This window comes from Solanum tuberosum, unplaced genomic scaffold (genome assembly GCF_000226075.1).
Source record: "Solanum tuberosum cultivar DM 1-3 516 R44 unplaced genomic scaffold, SolTub_3.0 scf00226, whole genome shotgun sequence".
Lineage (NCBI taxonomy): Eukaryota > Viridiplantae > Streptophyta > Magnoliopsida > Solanales > Solanaceae > Solanum > Solanum tuberosum.
This window is the reverse complement of record NW_006239155.1, coordinates 994,750-1,013,831: the sequence shown is the minus strand read 5'-3', so window position 1 is coordinate 1,013,831 and position 19,082 is coordinate 994,750. Positions and strand designations below refer to the sequence as shown.

General features: G+C 31.5%; 2 protein-coding genes across 2 annotated transcripts; one reads left to right on the top strand and one right to left on the bottom strand.

The window, feature by feature from the left end:
- Nucleotides 1–6,179: 6,179 nt before the first annotated feature.
- On the bottom strand, nt 6,180–13,214 carry LOC102588819 (GPN-loop GTPase 2). The gene is made up of 11 exons (XM_006356794.2): nt 13,055–13,214; nt 11,187–11,318; nt 10,684–10,728; nt 10,469–10,548; nt 9,639–9,713; nt 8,770–8,873; nt 8,515–8,671; nt 8,295–8,382; nt 7,109–7,181; nt 6,876–7,006; nt 6,180–6,498 (listed from the first exon to the last, which is right to left on the bottom strand). The coding sequence occupies exons 2-11, from the start codon at nt 11,276–11,278 to the stop codon at nt 6,423–6,425; spliced, it is 921 nt and encodes a 306-aa protein (XP_006356856.1). The 5' UTR covers nt 11,279–11,318; nt 13,055–13,214; the 3' UTR covers nt 6,180–6,422.
- A 3,361-nt stretch (nt 13,215–16,575) lies between these two features.
- LOC102588502 (LIM domain-containing protein WLIM1-like) lies at nt 16,576–18,719 on the top strand. Its single transcript, XM_015313136.1, has 5 exons — nt 16,576–16,843; nt 17,566–17,662; nt 17,739–17,782; nt 17,986–18,075; nt 18,218–18,719. The coding sequence occupies exons 1-5, from the start codon at nt 16,709–16,711 to the stop codon at nt 18,431–18,433; spliced, it is 582 nt and encodes a 193-aa protein (XP_015168622.1). The 5' UTR covers nt 16,576–16,708; the 3' UTR covers nt 18,434–18,719.
- The last annotated feature ends 363 nt before the right edge of the window (nt 18,720–19,082 follow it).

The window sequence follows — 19,082 nt, the reverse complement described above, 5'->3', positions numbered from 1 at the left end:
CAGAGGCTATACCATAGACATTTTAATTAGATTTATGGAAAAAAAAAACAACATTTTCGTATGAAAAAATTAGAAAGTTTCCACTATTTCAATAAAAAAATGTTTTCCTCGTGCATTTATCTAGAGAGGTGGTGACGTGACAAAAAAACTGAAAAATTTATGTTTTATAATATAAATTTCTCTTAAATTCGCGATGAGAAAACTATTTGTTTCTAATAGTGAGTCTTTAAAAAACAAATAGAATTCTAAATATAGTCTATGCTTTTTTTTAAAAAAAAAGTACAAAATTTACACATTGATTGGTATTGCCGTGTTGGATAGTTAATTGACTAGTATTTACAATATTTACTCATTTAGGAAATATAATATAATGATTCTGCTTATTCAAACGTTATCCAGAAAGATTTTTAAAAAAAAATGACTTGTCTAGCTTATCCTTGAATATATTTTGGCTTCAACCAAACGGCACTATAGGTTTTAATGAAATTAATAAAGCACATGATAAAGAAAATTCTTCAATAGGGGGGAAACGTGATCTTGAAAATACAAAGTAAAAATTGATATTTGAAATATAAAATTTGTAGATATCTCAAAATTATTAGTATAAAATAACACGGGATTCAAATTTGATTTTTTCTCTTTAATTAAGACCTGACCTATAACTTTATTTCATTTTCTCTAGAGAAGTTTTACGGAAAAAATGACTAGATACAACGTTTTTAAAAATAAAGGTAACTTTAAATTTTGTGATTATAAACTAAAAATATGTACTATAATATATTAAAATGTCATTTGAATTTTATGATCTTAAACATGTTAGGTGAAAATTAAAATTAAAAAATTACAAAAAAGGGAGCAAAAAATTCTTGTTAAAACAATTATTTAAAAAAAAAACACTTAAATTAAAATAGATGATGTCAGTAAATATTTATAGGATTTTCTTCTTGCTTTAATTTTACCTGTTCCTTTTTACCAACATCAGCAGCACATTATTATGGCATATTATTTGGGGAAAAAAGAAGAAGAAGTAAAGATCAGTCATGTGGATTGATAATGGTCGTAGCCCCTCGACCATGTGAAGGCAAAAAGTCGATATCCTTTCGATATAAAATTACATTGTATAAGAGTAAAATTATTTAATTTGTATAAAATAGATATTATTATTATTTTTTAGTATGTTAGGTACTTCATTCATATTTTAAAATTTCTTAATGAAAATTTTAACTCGATGACCAGAGGACCACCAAGTTATCTAGAAGCTCTAGTCATGTGTAGTGCATGTGAATGAAATTACTGAAGAGCATCTAATTAATGGAGATGTGATACATTCTAGAAGACAAGATTTTAATTTATTTAACTATCCTACTCATACATTATATTATATAATTCTAGAAGTATTGTTAAGTTGAAGGAACATGTGCTGCTACTTTATTATTTTACAAACTTATCTTTGATATAAAATAAAAAATATATATAGATGAGTATATGATTGAAGGAAAAATGGAATTGTGTAAGTCAAGAGTTGTGAGTAAAGTCAATTGATGACAATTTGGACACAATTTTCCTTGGGATTTAGTGGAAATAATTAAGCAACAATATCTGGAAATTATACTATACTTTTATAATATGTACGATTAATGAGCTGATGCATTAGGTATTTTGTGTTTGAGTTCTGACATAGGATTCAAAGAATAATCACATTTCAAGGAGTATTGTTATTTAATGACTCAAACTCGTAATCTATAGATCATATGGAGATAACTTTATCATTAGATCGATTTCTTCTAAATTATTAATGTCGTAACAAATAAAAATTAGTTGTCTAACCTTTTTCATTTAATTTTTTTTTAAAAGCAATGTGATATGTTATGATACTATTCAAATGATGATAAAACACACAAATTTTCAAAAATTTCTAGAAAGGATAGACAAAAAGGTTCTCTATTGACTTCCATTAACTTGATTTTTATTTATTCAAGGCACATTTAACACTTTTTTATAACCTAAAGTTTAATTAGCATTTATGTTTTAAAATTCTTCTAATTAAATCATTATAATTAGTTGATCCTTTGCGTCACAACAACTCATGCATATCCCACTTTGATGAAGTTGGCTGCATTAATCACAATTCTTCTATTGATTGTGACATATTCTAATTATATTAATTAGTATTTACATCAAATCGTGTAACTTTATACTAATATAATTAGTAGTAATGAATTTGATGAGGTGAGGATACATTCTACTTTATAAATAATATAAAGGCATATCATGCATCTATTGACTTTAATTTGATGTAAACATCATATGTGAATAATTTTTACCTGTTGTAACTAATTAGAGAATTGATGAAATCTTGTTGATCACATACACAAGATCGATCAAGATATATATCATATTGCAAATCAAATATTAATGATGATCGAGGACCACTATATATCCTATTAATTAATACTAGCTATATATCAATTTATTTCTTATTTTGACCATTAATTCAGGTATGAATATTAATAAATTTATTTTTACAAATTTGAAAATAAATTACAAAGAAATATATAATAATAAATAATTTAAAATATTTAAAAAAACGTAACTAAAAATATATATTTGACTCTCTAAATTCGAATAGACGGAAAAAGTATTTATCTATCGCTTTTATCAAGTCTTTGTCAACCTTCACACATATAATTATATTTTTCTCCTCCGTCAAGGTCAACCATATTGAATTTCAGGGTGAGTTTGATAGGGTGTTTTTCAATTATTATTTTTTATGTATAATTGGTAAAATTTTTTTTTTTTTTTAATGAAATAGGAAAAACAAAACTTACAAGTTTAAATTTGATCGTGTCCGCACACTTTATACTTTATCTTCTTCTCATCTCACTCCATATTAAGGATGTATTTCGAATTTTTACTGAGAGGTTTAGAAAAATAAAAATTATTTGATATTTGAATTTAAAATTTTAAGGTGAATTTTGAACCCCTAAAGTACTGCGCCAATATTTAGTCTTGTAGTTAGGAAATTTAATATATATATATATATATATATATATTATCTTATATATATTATGTAGTATTTTATCGAGGAAATTCAGGTGAACATCCTCCTGCTACCCCTAGATAACATGTACCCTCATCTCCCCCTCCTATATTTTTGTTTAGATCATAAATATATAATTTTAAAATAATATTTTTATTTATGTATTGAACACAAAATTAAAAGTCACTTAATTAGTATTGCATACTTTACTAAACACAAAATAAATAGAAGCCACTTATTTTCTGGAAAACATACAAACCCAATAATTGGCACATTTTTTTTTATCGAACACAAAATAAATAGAAGCCACTTTTTTTATCTGGATAACATGCCTAGCCTAAAATTAGTTACTCTTTAGTATATATTTTTATCGAACATAAAACAAATAAAATTTATTTTATTTTCTAGAAAACAAACGCACCTAATCATTAGTACATACTTTACCAAACACAAATTAAATAGAAGCCACTTATTTTTTTGAAAAACATATATACCCTATAATTAGTACATACTTTACCAAACACAAAAATAAATAGAAGTCATTTATTTTTCTGAAAGACATACATACCCTATAATTAGTATATATTTTACCAAACCCTAAATAAATAGAAGCCACTTATTTTTCTGAAAAATATACACATCTTATAATCAGTAGTACATGTTTTATCAAACACAAAATAAAGAAAGAAAAATACACATACCTCATAACTAATACATACTTTATCGAACATAAAATAAATAAAATCTATTTATTTTTTTGAAATATATATATACCGTCACACCCTATAATTAGTACACACTTTATCGAACATAAATAAATCAAAACCAATTATTTTTCTTAGAAACATACCCCACGGCCCACCCTATAATTTAATACGTACTTTATCGAACACAAAATAAATAGAAGCCACTTATTTTCTTGGAAAAGATATGCACCCTATAATTAATTAATACATACTTTTTATATAGTAGATTCATTCGATATCTCACATTTCATATTCCTGAGACGTCTCTAATTTCTAGTTAGTTCAAAAAGTAATACTTGAAGGATGTATATATCAATTAATGATCTGATTTTTAAAATGTAGATTAAACTTAAGAACTCTAATATAATTATTGCCAACACCAAATTAATGGTAATTAGAACATTTTGTGGTTATAATTTGATCTTGCATGTACCACTTAAGTGCACGATTCCCAAATCACCTCAAAGATATTTCCCATTCTTTTTATTTTACACTTCGTATTATAACATCAATATCGGAATTTTAATTAATTTAAATTTACGTCACGTAAAATATATTTAGGAAAAAATGATTTTTATCATGATTTTCTTTCATATATACCTAGAGAGCTAAACTTTATAATCTCTTATTAAAAATGGATGAGTCGTATCTATCATAGATTAGAAACCTTGGAAATTTGTTAAAACAAATAAAGTTAATGTTTTTTTTATATCAGAAAACAACCACAACAACAAAAACATACATGGTGTAATTTCATAATTAGAATGTAAAATTGATTTTACCAAAACTTGTCCTCATTACTTAATTAACAGAAATATAATTAATGTCTCAAAATTTATCATAATCAAACTTGCAGTCAGATAAGAGCGGATATATAATTGAAAGTTAAATATGATAATACACTGGATAAAACAATAATTCATGAAAAATATATGTACTAAAAGTGGCAAAAAAATTCATTGTAAAGCTATCCAATTAGACAGACTTTAGTCTTAAGGATAATATCGACAAAATAACATTCCCTTGAATTATTGTGATTGTCATCAAAGATGAGATAAGAATCCAGAGTTACGATAATATTGACAAATTAACTTCGTAAAATATTTCAAATTACGGAAAACTACTAAATTTGCAGACATCAAACATTACAAAAGTTACTTATTATTAAAATTTAATTCAATGTAATGTTCATACTACGACTTATTTTTATTTTTTTGTTTTTCTATTCGATCTGATATTTGATATTCGATATAAAGTGTAATTAACTTAGATTCGCATAGAGTTTCTCGGAGAAGCTCTTTCTGTCCAATAGTTTGCATACATAAGGCTCAAAATCAAATTTTTTGATTAAAAAAGTAACAGTTGTATTTGTTGCGCCATATCAAAGTTTTTTGATTAAAAAAGTAACAGTTATTTGTTGCACCACATCCTTTGATAATGTTCATCGGAAATTTGAATGGATGAGTATGATATAAATTCTATCTATTACAATACAAAAAAGAATGTACTATATTATTGGTCTATTCCCCTTATCTGGTGCTGGATATATATTACTAACACAACTAAAGAGTAAGTAGCCTTCTAGAAAAATATGGAATTTCTATCTTTATAGTCCAAATTAATTTGAGACTTTATGCTTAGCACACTCCTAAAGAACACCTCAAGGGTACACATAAATTGCAAAAGTTTCTTTGTTTCATGTTTTTTTTTTTACTTATTCCTCACGATGAGGACGTAGTCAGTGATGACATTTTGTATAGCACCCTTTTAGTGCAAGGCAAGTAAATTAAATCACCGCTAATCTTTTTTTTCAAACTATATAGTATAAAAATAAATCTAGGCTTCTGCCTTCTGGAAGAGAACAATATTTCTATTAAATTATTGTCATATAACAAACAGAAATGAAAGAGACAGGATGGTTATTCAATTCACTACTCAATTATAAATGATGAAATCATTAAAGATTTGACTTTTTCAAACTCAGTTTCTAACTCACCAAAACAGATCTCTTGGTTTTGGATTTTCAAAAGAACAATATTTATTTTGACTTTTATGAGTTTTCTGTATCCATTTTGTTCTAACAAGACCACCCACAAAGCAAATAATCCTAATTAATATACTGCTGGTCTTTTCTTTTCTTCTCATTTTTTGTTCTATTTTGGATTGGACCTAGTTAAAAGATTGAACAATGTAATTTAAATTGTCCAAAGGAATTATGATCAACCATCTACGCCAATGCCAGGCCATATAACAACGTAGCTAGTGTGATCCCACAAGTGGGGTCTGTGAAACGTAAATACTAAATTGTATGCAGACCTTACACCCCTGCCTTTGTGGGATGGAGGTTTCCGATAACCAATGCTAGGTCCTATGATCATGGAAAATGCACATTGTATCAGAAGATTGCAAAGGAGGAGTGGAGCCTCTTATCTATTTTGGAGTACAATTGAAGGTCTCATAAAAAAATGACTAGGTGTTCATCTTTTACTCTACTACTACTACAACAACAAAAAAAGTTCAGTAATGAGTAGATACAGGCACTCGAACGAACAAAAATGATCGTTACAAGTTACAACCTATCATACATTAGGATAATTAGTTTCTGTAAGATGCAGTATTTAGAGATTTTAGACATACTATTTTGTCTCACTGTCCTTTGTCATATCAACGTCTTCATCATCCTTTATGTATTTCTCCTGCACAGCTGCAACTGTAAAATTGGAATGTCAAGGCCAACCATGTGAACCAATCAGCAGAAAATCAAATCAAATATATTCCACAATTTATATCCCTAAGAATCTCTTTTCGTTTACGAGGACCCGCAGAAATAGAGCTAACAACTGACAAGCCAAGATAGGAAAGTACAAGCACGAAATTGATCCTAAATGTTAACATTTGGTACTGGACAATCCAACAAAAAGAAATTGGTTTTGTGAAGTGTAGAATCATGAAGAAATGAATAAAATCTCTACTTCCTTGTTGGGATCAAATGAATGATCTATACTACTCATAAAATCAATAAGTAGAGGGAATTTATGAGTTCAATGAATGGTATCCATTTATATGTTAAACGGCGTGAAAAAGGATATCGGTAGTAGTCCCAATCAACAGGACCAACTGCAATTTTGCTGAATTCAACAGCACTTGCATCTATGCCAGCAAATATGTATCCATTGCTTTTGTCAATTAGCTTAACTAGATTCCCAACACTCTCTTTATCCTGAAATGGTAAATAAGCTAAAAAAGTTAAACACTATGCTAACAAAGAGTATAGAGGATATATCTCAAAGCCGTGAAGTTGACACTCTCAATCACATCCTACCTGGATATCTAAAGGTGTGAAGTTGACGAGTCCATAATCTTCTATCACCTCACAAAGCTCCTTTGTAAGCTTTCTGCATTATTTAAGTATCAAAATAAAAACACAATGTTAAGATAAAATCTATTTCAAGCTTCTGCATTTTCTATGTATTAAACCCGAAAACACAAACTTTAGATATAAAGATCCTTTCTGGTTATTTCCATTATGTCAAGCACTATGATAAATATCCAAATCCATGTCTTATTATTTTCAACAATCCATACTTTTTTTTTTTGATTTGCACCGGGTGTCCGAGTCTCTTTGAGCCCCCGACTAAATCCCGGGGGTGCACAGGCCCTCGGCAAGGAGTTCCTGCAAGTGCACCACGGTTAATTCAGGTTTTACCCAGTCCGATGGCCCTCAGAAATTGTTTGCACCCAGTGGGTTTCGAACTTGAGACCTTGAAAGGGAGCAAACCCCAAGGCTCAAGTCAATTGCCAGTAGGCCAACCCCTGAGGGTTAACAATCCATACTTGTAGCAATGAATCCTATATATTCCTCCACCAAGTAATAAATTTAGGATATATTTTTCTTTTCTCTATAAAGATTAAAGGCCCAGAATTGCCCTTTGTTTACGTTCATTGAAAAGTGCATTAACATAAATACGACAGTAAGAAGTGGCAACACAAAAGTGTGTAAACTATAAAAATGGGTCAAAGTAGATTGTTCCACACTAGCAATTCAATGACCACCCACCTTCCGATTATAAAAGAATAGTGAAGGGAATGACACTTAAATAAGGTGAAGTAGATGCAAAAAACTCAGCACATAATAAAGAAGACAAGAAAGAAAACTGTGTTTTGCTTTTATTCTTCTCCCTCCATTACCCTCCCTTAATTTCTGCCAAAGATAGAGAGGTTCAACACATTAAACTGACACACAACATTTACAAAAACATGAAACGCTCTCAAAATTGTAGTAGTACAGCATCAAGTGCAGAAGTTATTTACTCATCAAGCTTGTAGAATATATAGAAAACCTCACTCCAGCAACAAGATTTACTAAAATTTCTGTCCTAGTTTGATTAGAACAGTTAGAAACTACAAAGTAACGACAATGTGTTATATTGTGCCTGCAAGAATTAAGAAGAGTTGAAGAGAAATCAGCTATCATTTGACAGTGTGTTCTAAAAGGAAGGTTGAAGCACCTATACTTAGCAGAGCGAGGATCCTGACTGATCTCATTCTGCAGATATGATAAATCTTGGACATCTGTGTAGAAGTCTAGGTTAAAAGCTGCAAGAACAAGAGAAATACAGAATAAGCACTTCATAGTAGCCACAAAGGTGTTTCATACCTATAACTCATCTCCAACAGAATATTCCATATTCCAGAAAGATATTCTCCAGAAGAATATGATGAACTAACCTAGCTTTCCGTAGCTTTCAATTAGATCAATCTTTGACAAAACATTGACATGAGGAAGTTCCAAGTGCAACATGGTGGATAAAGAGAGGAGCAATGCACTCACGTATTTCCCTGGATCACTGCAAAGATGGGCATCAACCAAATGGACTGCAGTCAACTACATTAAACAAACCAAACAGTTAGCAATTTGGCTTTAACAAGAAGCATAATAGTGAAGGATGAAATAGATGAGATAACTCTAAAAAAGAGACTAACCCTTAGATCTAACTTCTTTATAAGTTCCATAATCATATTCTTCGCATTGTCATGAAGGAAAAATAGTTCCACCTGACCCGGAAAATCAAAAAGTAAATAGTGCTCTGCAAAAATAAATAGATAAAAGTCAGAACAAGCTGAGGTGATTGCTCAGACCACTGCAGTTTCCACATAAGACGATGGGTATACTGTGATTTCCATGAATGTGCTGAATCTCAAGAGCTCGAGGTGCTCAAACAACCTTGCTAAAAATGCCAATACTCGAAATTTTTCTAAGAGTAACTCATCAAAAGAAAGTAAGCAAACTCAAGCAAGTAAAATATTGTTGTAAATGAGCATACATTAATAGAGTTTTTTAGCCCAAGTGTGTGTTACAGCTCCATTACATTCAACACGTTGACTCAAGTTTAGATTGACAGAAACCATTACAACTAAATACATAAATTATCAAATCTCTGAAATCCAAGATGTATATTGTAATGCCAGAATAGGAAGGCAGTTAACACCATCTATGTTTTTCTTATTTACAGTATTTACACTATCTATATTGGTTGTGAATTAAAAAAATTCCTGGAAAATTGGAGGTTAGGTAAAACATGGTAAGAAGTAGGTAAAAAAGGAGCAGAGAGGAAAGCAGACAGATTAGCTGAGAAATATGGTACCGATGCAAAAAGACTGCTCTTCCCACATGGAACTGAAACTTTGAGACAGTTGTAAACTCCCAGATATACTGACAACATTAAAGTGGTATAAACACCTCCATGATGGAACAAATACCAAGCCGGTTCCAGATAAGTATAAAATGATTAAACATAAATAAACGTTGATCTCAGTCAAAATTTACTAACTTCAGATTGAATTGTAACAACCTTTAAGGAGAGGTTTTAATTTAGACTCCAACCAGTCAATATTCTTCTCGAGATAGTCCATGCAATATACAAGCCCTACAAAAAGAATAATAAAGCTATGAGTTAGAAAAACAAAGTAAGAATCGCATGAACATAATAACAATTCAAAGCATAGAAAACATCATCTACATAAGGAACAATATTTCTGCACCAAAATTAGATAATGGAGGTAGCCCAAGAATCTGAAGTAACATATTGTAACAGCACAGGTCTAATCATATGGCAAAGCATAGAAAACATCATCTACATAAGGAACAATATTTCTGCACCAAAATTAGATAATGGAGGTAGCCCAAGAATCTGAAGTAACATAATTGTAACAGCACAGGTCTAATCATATAGGCAAAGCATAGAAAACATCATCTACATAAGGAACAATATTTCTGCACCAAATTAGATAATGGAGGTAGCCCAAGAATCTGAAGTAACATATTGTAACAGCACAGGTCTAATCATATGGCAAAGCATAGAAAACATCATCTACATAAGGAACAATATTTCTGCACCAAAATTAGATAATGGAGGTAAGCCCAAGAATCTGAAGTAACATATTGTAACAGCACAGGTCTAATCATATAGGCAAAGCATAGAAAACATCATCTACATAAGGAACAATATTTCTGCACCAAAATTAGATAATGGAGGTAGCCCAAGAATCTGAAGCAACATATTGTAACGGCACAGGTCTAATGATATGGTGGTAGCATCTACAAGTTTAGCCACTTGGAACTTATTTATTAGATAACTGAAGGAAGACTGATCTTAATAGAAGGGTGTAAAGGCAAGCTTACCTCCATTGGGACCAAGAGAATGTTCAACCATTACATCACTCAGCTTAATTAGATCCTCAATATTCACAGCACACTCATATCTTTATTAGATAAGGAAGAAAATAATCATATATACTGGTTTCCTATTTAATTTTTTTTTTTTCACAATCTTCTCGAATTAGACATCAAAATATGTTATCCAGACATTGTCAAAGAAACACAACTTAAGTGGATACGGTAAAGCATCATTAGCGGGATCCAAATTGATAACAGCAACTTTCCTGCAATTTAAACAATCAAAAGAGATAATATCAATGTAAGAGATCATATTACAATTAATTCTAATGTCTGCCGCCAATATCTGGCAATTACCTACAAATCAATCAGTCAACTACGCCTCCACTCCCAACTACATGAACCCAATAAATCCATTCCACTCTAGTCCTATCCTTTCTTCCAATATTAAGTAATTATATTCTACTCTTTTCCTTACTGACAAAGAAGTTTCTAACCACACTAAGAAGTCATATAACTAGAAAATAACCTGTTCTTTTAAATCATAGAAGCATAAATTACTACAGTACCATTAGCACTCAATATCAATAATCTTTCTTGCATTGATATAAGAAATCAGATACTCATAAAACTGTTCTTTAGAACATAGACTACAAAAAAAATCAAAGAAAGCGTAGAAGATTGTATAAATGAGCAGAAAACCCAAAAGGTTGAAATACGTTACCGTCCGATCAGTTGGAGGAACTGAGACATTCCGTTGCAATAAGTGGTTTTGCCGGAACCAGGGGGGCCAATCACTACTTGACCAAACACCATTCTTCTAAGTTATAATTCTAACACTCAAAGCTCCTGCTATCTGAAGAATTATTCACTTTGAGAAGTAAGATATAAAGGGGTTACGATAAAGGTTAGTTTGCGACGGAAAAACACAACTACTAAAGCCCAAAGGTGGGTTTCAAGAAAAAGACAGGGTGTTGAAGTTATTTTGATTTGAACTCGGAACTCTAGTGACTTCTGCCACCAAAGGAGAAATCTAATTTCTTCTAGATGGGAAAGCAAGTTCTCTTGTACTACAACATGTAAAATTTATTTTAGATATTTTAATAACAAAGAAATATGATATGTAATTTTTCTTTTATTTAATTTTTAACTATGAAAATCATATTGAAATGTTAGAATTAAGGTCAATTCCCTCATAGAGAATTTTGATACACTGGAGTTTATTAACTTTCATCGAATCCTAGTTTAGTGGTAGCAAGTTGAGTAAATAAGCTACTTCTAAAGATAGTGTGAGCAGCGACTCCCAGTATTAGGGTTCCAAGCTTATCTAACTAATAAGAGGAAATCAGCAACCCAAAACTGATTCCTAACAAATTGTCAATTTTGCTTTTTTTGATAAGGTAACAAATTGTTTAGCTTTTCATCAGCTGTTGCGTGCTAGCTTAGAGCGTGCAGTGTCTTAGTAAACAGGAAAAGCGATAGATTACTAATGGCCAATGGAGGTCAAAGATTGAATATGTACTGTGTATAAAAACATTGATGAATGGATGCACCGACCCAAAAAAAACACCCGATGAATAGGTGATTGACAACAAAAAAAATTCTCGAAATTGATAATCAATTACAAGTATCCTGTCATCTACAGTAAAGCTAACACATTTATGGGGAAAAAAAGAAGGAAGGTATCAAAAAACACACAAAACACATCAAGATAGTGTCCTTCATCAACAACTTCCCCTTGATCAACCAAATAGAGCTCACCACCAGAATGTTTATGCAACATATCATTCAACATTGCATTTAGCTTCTTAATTGCTAGAAAACTTACATCAGAATTTCTACTATCTGTTAACTCTTGCGCAGAAAGTGCAAGGTTTATCATGGAATCACTCGCAAACAAAAGCACTTCTCGTCTCTCCACACCAGCTTAGTTTCACAACAGCAGTAGCAACAGGAATACAGGATTATGCAGCTGCTTTCTTATAATCATCATCAGTACATTATTCACAATAGAAGCTCCACCCAACCATGTAAAATTTTGAACTCAAAGCATGAGATGACTAAAAATTTTATAATTTATGCAGGATTCCAATATTTTCCAAATTCACTTCATTCCGAATGTCATTAATGAATCTACTTGGACTTAGTAAGTCCAAGTAAATTCAATTTAGTCTCTTTATTAAGCATCTCTTTTTATAACCTACCAGCTTTCACGCAACTCGATTAATTTCCGAGATATGTGCCACCTAGGTATCAGATAACTCTATTGAAAAGAAATCACCTAGTACTTTTGTCTCTAACATGAGACCTAATGATTCTCAACACACTTCATTGGTCACACCTAGAGTGTTTTCTCTTTATTAAGCATCTCAATAGAATATTACGCTTGAACAATATCATCAATGCCTAATGTAGTTACTAATTAAACTTCAAAAATTAGATCGAATACCACAAATAAGAAGCAATTTCAGAATTTCGTACTGCTGGAAAATGATTTTCGCTAACTTCAATTTACACTCATTATAGGTTCTCTTTTTCTATCAACAAGCGAGCAAAAGGTTAAAAAAAAACAAAGGGACAGAGAAATCGCACCAGCTTCAAGTTTCGTGGAGTGCAGCCTGAAAGTGGAAGGGCTTCGCCGCTGCCGGCCGCCGGGGACGAGAGGATTTCTCTGTATTTGTGCGTAGAGCGTTTTGACTTGTAGTGATTTCTCGAACTGCAAATATACCTGGTGACCCTCTCTTTTCATACGCCCTACTTATAATTACACTAGAATTGAATATTCTAATCAACAATTTATTTTTTCTATTTCAAAACTATATTTAATTTATAGCTACGGTATTCCAATCCAAAACTATACACTATAATATTTAATTAAAAATTACAATATTCAATTTGAAACTATAATAAGTACTAATAACTATACGATTCAATTCAAAATGCGGTATTTGAACTAAAATTATATAACATTTAATTTAGAATTATAATATTCAATTTTAAAATGTAACATATGATCTAAAACTAAAGTGTTCACTATTGAAATAGAATATTCAATTCAAAGACAGTATTCAATCCAAAACCTTCAATTCATAAAAATTGCAAATTAAACTCAAAACTATGATAATTACAATAGTCAATTCAGACATGTGATATTTGATTCACAATTATAATATTCATTTAAAATAGGAATATTTAATTCAAAATTTCAATATATTCAATTAGAAGATCCGAGTCAAAGGGGTATTCAGCCACTTGACTGTAAGAAAAGGGGGCTTGGCTGGTACCAGGCTCTAAAAGAGTTTTCTTCGAGCGAGCGGTCTTTCTATCTTTTTGGGTTGCATTCCAAGGCAATGCTTTTTGTAGATTGATCTTCACAAACTTATTGTGTAACACTATATACGGTGAATTTTATGTTAAATAGTCCTCAAAAGTTTCTTCAATGAAGATGTCAATGCTATTATACAAGTAATGTAAGTAAGTTATTATATAGCTCAAGTGGGAGCAATGTGATATTGGATGTTCAACATGTAGTTCTATGATTAGGCACTCATACTTAATATTACCCCCGCATAGGCATAAACCGACTTAATAAATTATGTATAGTAATAGCAGAAACACAAATGCATTAGGCACCCATGCCCAAGAAATTTTGCTTTTATCTTCATATTATTGAAGAACACAAAAACGCATTAGTATTTAGTTACAAGGATATCACAATATGATAAATTTTCAACTAAGATTTGATGGGGATTTCCCTAAAAGAGAAAACCCTCCAAAAATTGGCGTATGCCACTTGATGCAACGCGCACACGGTATTCTTTAGTAAAAGGCGAAAGAATAGTTCGCTATGTGCTCATTGCGTGGCTGCGTGATTTCAACAAACGGCTGAAGCAAACTTTAAATATTGGGCGAAGATGTTCGCTTCACTGCTCGTCCCGATGTGGGAGAAGTTCTGCTAACAGTCTTGCTACCTTTGTTCTTATAGTGTTAGTACCAATGATTAATGATTCCTATTTGAGTTTTCTAGTAGTCACTATTACTTCCATATCAATTTATGTCGTATCATTTTTCTTAATGCTTATCAAGAAAAAGAGTGATACACTTCTATCAAAAAATGAGATTCTTTGTCAAATTCGAAACAATTTGTTTTCCTCTTTTGATTTTAACCTTAATGAAAAGTTCTATACCATTATCGAAAATTGAAATATCATTGTCATATCTAGATCAAGAGTTCTTTTGTTTGCTAGTGGCCGACGTCCGATATTCATATTGATTTACGATTATATTCAGATTCTTCGCATTGTGAAGTTCTACCTCGAATAAAACTCGCTCTTGATTCCATACTCATATGAATTGAACCCCAAATTTTGGATTAAAAAAATACTTTAACACTCCATTAAATAGAACATATTTGGTTTATATCACTTATTATCAAATGAGTCTTTTTGCAGTGACTAGTATGTCAATTGTTTGTAATTAGTTGAATCTACTACACTCAAAGAATAAAATTCTTTTTTTTTACCAAACTTTAGGTTCTAAGGAACAATGATTTATTAAATGATTGTATTTCTAAGGGACCTCGACTTCTCAACGTATTTAGATTTATATCTGGAGATTAGACTTGTAAAATTTCAGAAAAATATATTTAAACTGCTCAAAATTGGCATTTATGAATAACACATTTCAATAAAATACTTTACAGCTATTACTTATTTTCTACTCTCTTATTGAAAAAAAAAGAAAAACAGTACAGTGGGTGGCTATGACAGATCAATAATATGATTATGCCATGTGACAGATCCCTTTGATGTTTTTCTTTTTTTGTGTGTGTGAGAGTGGGGTTAAGTTCCTCTTGTATAGGAAATTGAATTTGAAAATCATGTCTAGCATAACTCTAGATGGTCCAGCACAACTTTCTTTTAGGTTGTTGATAAGATTATGGTCCACCAAATAATAACATTTTTTGAAAAAAATAATCAAAGGTCTTAAGAGCCTGTTTGGATTGACGTATTTTAGGTATTTTTTAATTAAACAAGCTTCTAAATATTGGATAAATTAGAAAAAGTTTATTTTAAGCTAAAATAATAAAAGTAAGCCAAAAGTCATAACTTAAAAATCCTAACTTGTAACTTTTAACATAGGTTATAATAAGCGCATCCAAAATATGTCTCAATTATAAACACTCTTTTCTTTTTGATCCGTTCCAGAAATAATGTCATCTTTCTCTATTTGACAACTATTAATGACATCATCCTCGTTTTATTCTTATTGGATTCCACATAACACTTTATTATGAACAAATTAAAAGTCAATTAAAAGTAAGCATTAAAGTGACTTTAACAAGCACAATTTGGTAAACGTAATAAATTCTTCCCTTAATTCTTAGATTTCGTATTCATTCAAATAGTGTCACATCAATTGAGACGGGAGTGGTGCATAATTGCTTTGACAGCAAATAGATACTCCATGAGAGTGATATGATGATGATTCATGTGGTGCTTGCTAATAGCAATAGAGCAAAGAAAAGATCTCATTCTACCAAACTGGGCCAACAAGCATGTGAACTTTGATGCCTATGCAAGAAACAATCACTTATTTCATTCCTTTATTTTCACTGTTTTTTCATCCTTCACCAATTATATTAAGGTTTGCAAAATTTGATAATTTTTGATATTTTAATAAGTAAGCAAAGAAAATTGTCTCTATAAAATTTATATACTCCACAATTTAGGCAAACACCTATAAGATGCGGAGGGAAGGAGAAGACAATCAATATAGAATCTCACTTATCGAACTTGTTTTCTACTCAATAAGAAAAGTCACTTTCTTGATTTATAAGGAACTTATTTTCTCACTATATTTTACCAAACAGGCAAACACCATATGTCTTAGTCATATACTGCAAATGAAATTTTTTAACCTCAACTTTCTGTAGTTCCAAGAAAAGAAGTTAGGAGTATATATATATTTATTACAGATAAGAATCTTTAAAAAATGATAAAAATATTGGAAAAAGAAAAAAAAAAAGTCTGTCTGCATAGATGTTAGGTGATGTATACTGGGGACAAGATGATAAAATGTCTATTTCTCTAATTACTTAAATTGTTATTCTGAGCATCATCATCATACTTACTCAGCTGGCTTCTCATCCTTATCTTCCATCCATTCCTCTCTATTTTTCTTCAAAACTCCAACACCAAGTGCTCTTTGCTGCAGAAAAATCAAGAAAAGAAGTTGATCATAGCCATGGCATTTGCAGGAACAACACAAAAGTGCATGGCTTGTGACAAGACTGTCTATCTGGTTGACAAATTAACTGCAGATAACAGAATCTATCACAAAGCTTGTTTTAGATGTCATCACTGCAAGGGCACCCTCAAGGTTTCTTCCTATGACTCTTTGCTTTATTTTGTTGATAATTGTGGTGTTCGGATGAGCTTTTGCACAGCTCGACTAATTCCACATGATACCTGCTAGCTAGACAAATAGGAAGAAATTTTACAACAAAAAGACTAGGTTTTTCATGTACTTCTTACTTTTAGTTTCTATTTTGTCTTTCATGGAAATCCCATAGAGATAATCTGTCTGACATAATAATTTCTTGTTCAGCTTCAAGTACTTTTCTTCTTTTTCCTCCCTATTCCATACACAGGTTTTGGATCAAACAACAACAAATTCAATGTAATGCCACAAGTGGGGTCTAGGGAGGGTGGTGTGTACGCAGCCTTAATCCTACCTTGTGAAGGTAGAGAGGTTGTTTTCGATAGACCCTCGGCTCAAGTAAAGCATATCAAACAATATGTAAAGTAAAAACAATGAAGAAGAGAATAATAGCAACAACAAATAGTACGGTTACTGAAGCAATCATCAGGATCATTTTATGCAGAAATTAATATAACTCTGTAAACTGGTCTCTGAATAGGTCTATGTGACTTGTTCAGAGTCAAAAGAAGTAGATTTGAGATTTCTATTCAATATTACTAGCTTTATATGTCATATCCACTCTGGAGATGCTATAAGTTTTATCAGTTTCTGTTAGACTTTTAATATTCAAGGCATTGGAGCTTAACTTTTACTGTTCTTCAACTGTATCTATTTGGCAGCTTGGCAACTACAATTCCTTTGAAGGAGTTCTTTACTGTAGACCACACTTTGATCAGCTCTTCAAACAAACTGGCAGTTTGGATAAAAGCTTTGAAGGTAGAGGTTAACATGGATTATAATTCCAAATAACTTTTGCAAACAGAAAACTTATTGACAATTCAAAATGTTACAGGGACACCAAAAATTGTGAAGCCACAGAAACTCATTGACAGTGAGGTAATTGACAATGAATGATCAAGCTTACTGACATAGAACATTTATGTTGTTCGGACTCTTCAAAAATGTCGAGGGGTGCGTATTCTCCAAAACTTGTGCATTTTTGGAGGATCCGACACGGGTGCAGCAACATTTTGAGAGTCCGAGCAACGTAGCAGAGTATTACCTTCACTTACTAAATGCAAGTTGTATCTTTGAAACAGAAACCACAGGTAGCTAAAGTGACAAGCATGTTTGGTGGAACAAGGGAGAAATGTTTTGGCTGCAAGAACACTGTCTATCCAACAGAAAAGGTAACACCACCAATAAGCAATAAGTAATCTTTTGTGTAAAATTTGTAACATATTCCAAAAGTTCACAGCTTGTATAGTTAACACTATTTCATGCTAATGCTGTCTATAAATGTTATATTAAATCTTGATTGTGTGTTTATAGGTATCAGTTAATGGTACACCATACCACAAGAACTGCTTCAAATGTAGCCATGGAGGGTGTGTAATTAGCCCTTCCAACTATATCGCACATGAAGGACGCCTCTACTGTAAGCATCACCATATTCAACTTATCAAGGAGAAAGGCAACTTAAGCAAGCTTGAGGGTGACCATCAGACGATCTCCGCGATAACAACAGAAGTTACTGCAGAATCATAAACAACCGAAACAGTTGATTATTCCTTAGCTTTCCGCTATCATGTCTACCTGTCTCCTAAGTTCAAGAATCTGTATGTGCTAGCGTTATTTCGCTGAGGTCTTCAGCAGCGTCCATTAATGTGCTTCCGTTCTGCAGCCTATGTTTTCTCTCATCTTCCATTAATTTGATGCTGAACTATAATCTACTTCTGTGTTAAGATTTTTGACCTTTGTTTCTTGTGCTTCACTTGTATCGTGTGGATGTTAAATGAGATTGAATATAACACAGTTTTTTTGTCCAGTGCCATGAAAATCTTTGCAACATACTCTTTCCTCCTCAAACTAGATATGGAATTCCTTGAATCGCACATGATCCAGATGATGGAAGGCGATTCGTTTCCAATTTGACTGCACTTATACAGATCCTTTTGAAGAAATCTAGGTAGTAAGTTTCTCATTTTAAAGGCAAGCAAAGATACCTCAACAGCACTGATCCTAACAATTTAACCCAAGGCATAGAAGAAACTTTTTACCTACCATTTCTCCATTGCCGTTTTTTCAAGACTAGAGTGGTATAGCTGCTAGTAAAGTAGAAAATGTAGTTGGTAACTAAGAAATAAACTGAAAAGTTTCAAAAAAAATCGACAACCTTACCAGGAAACAGTCTCTC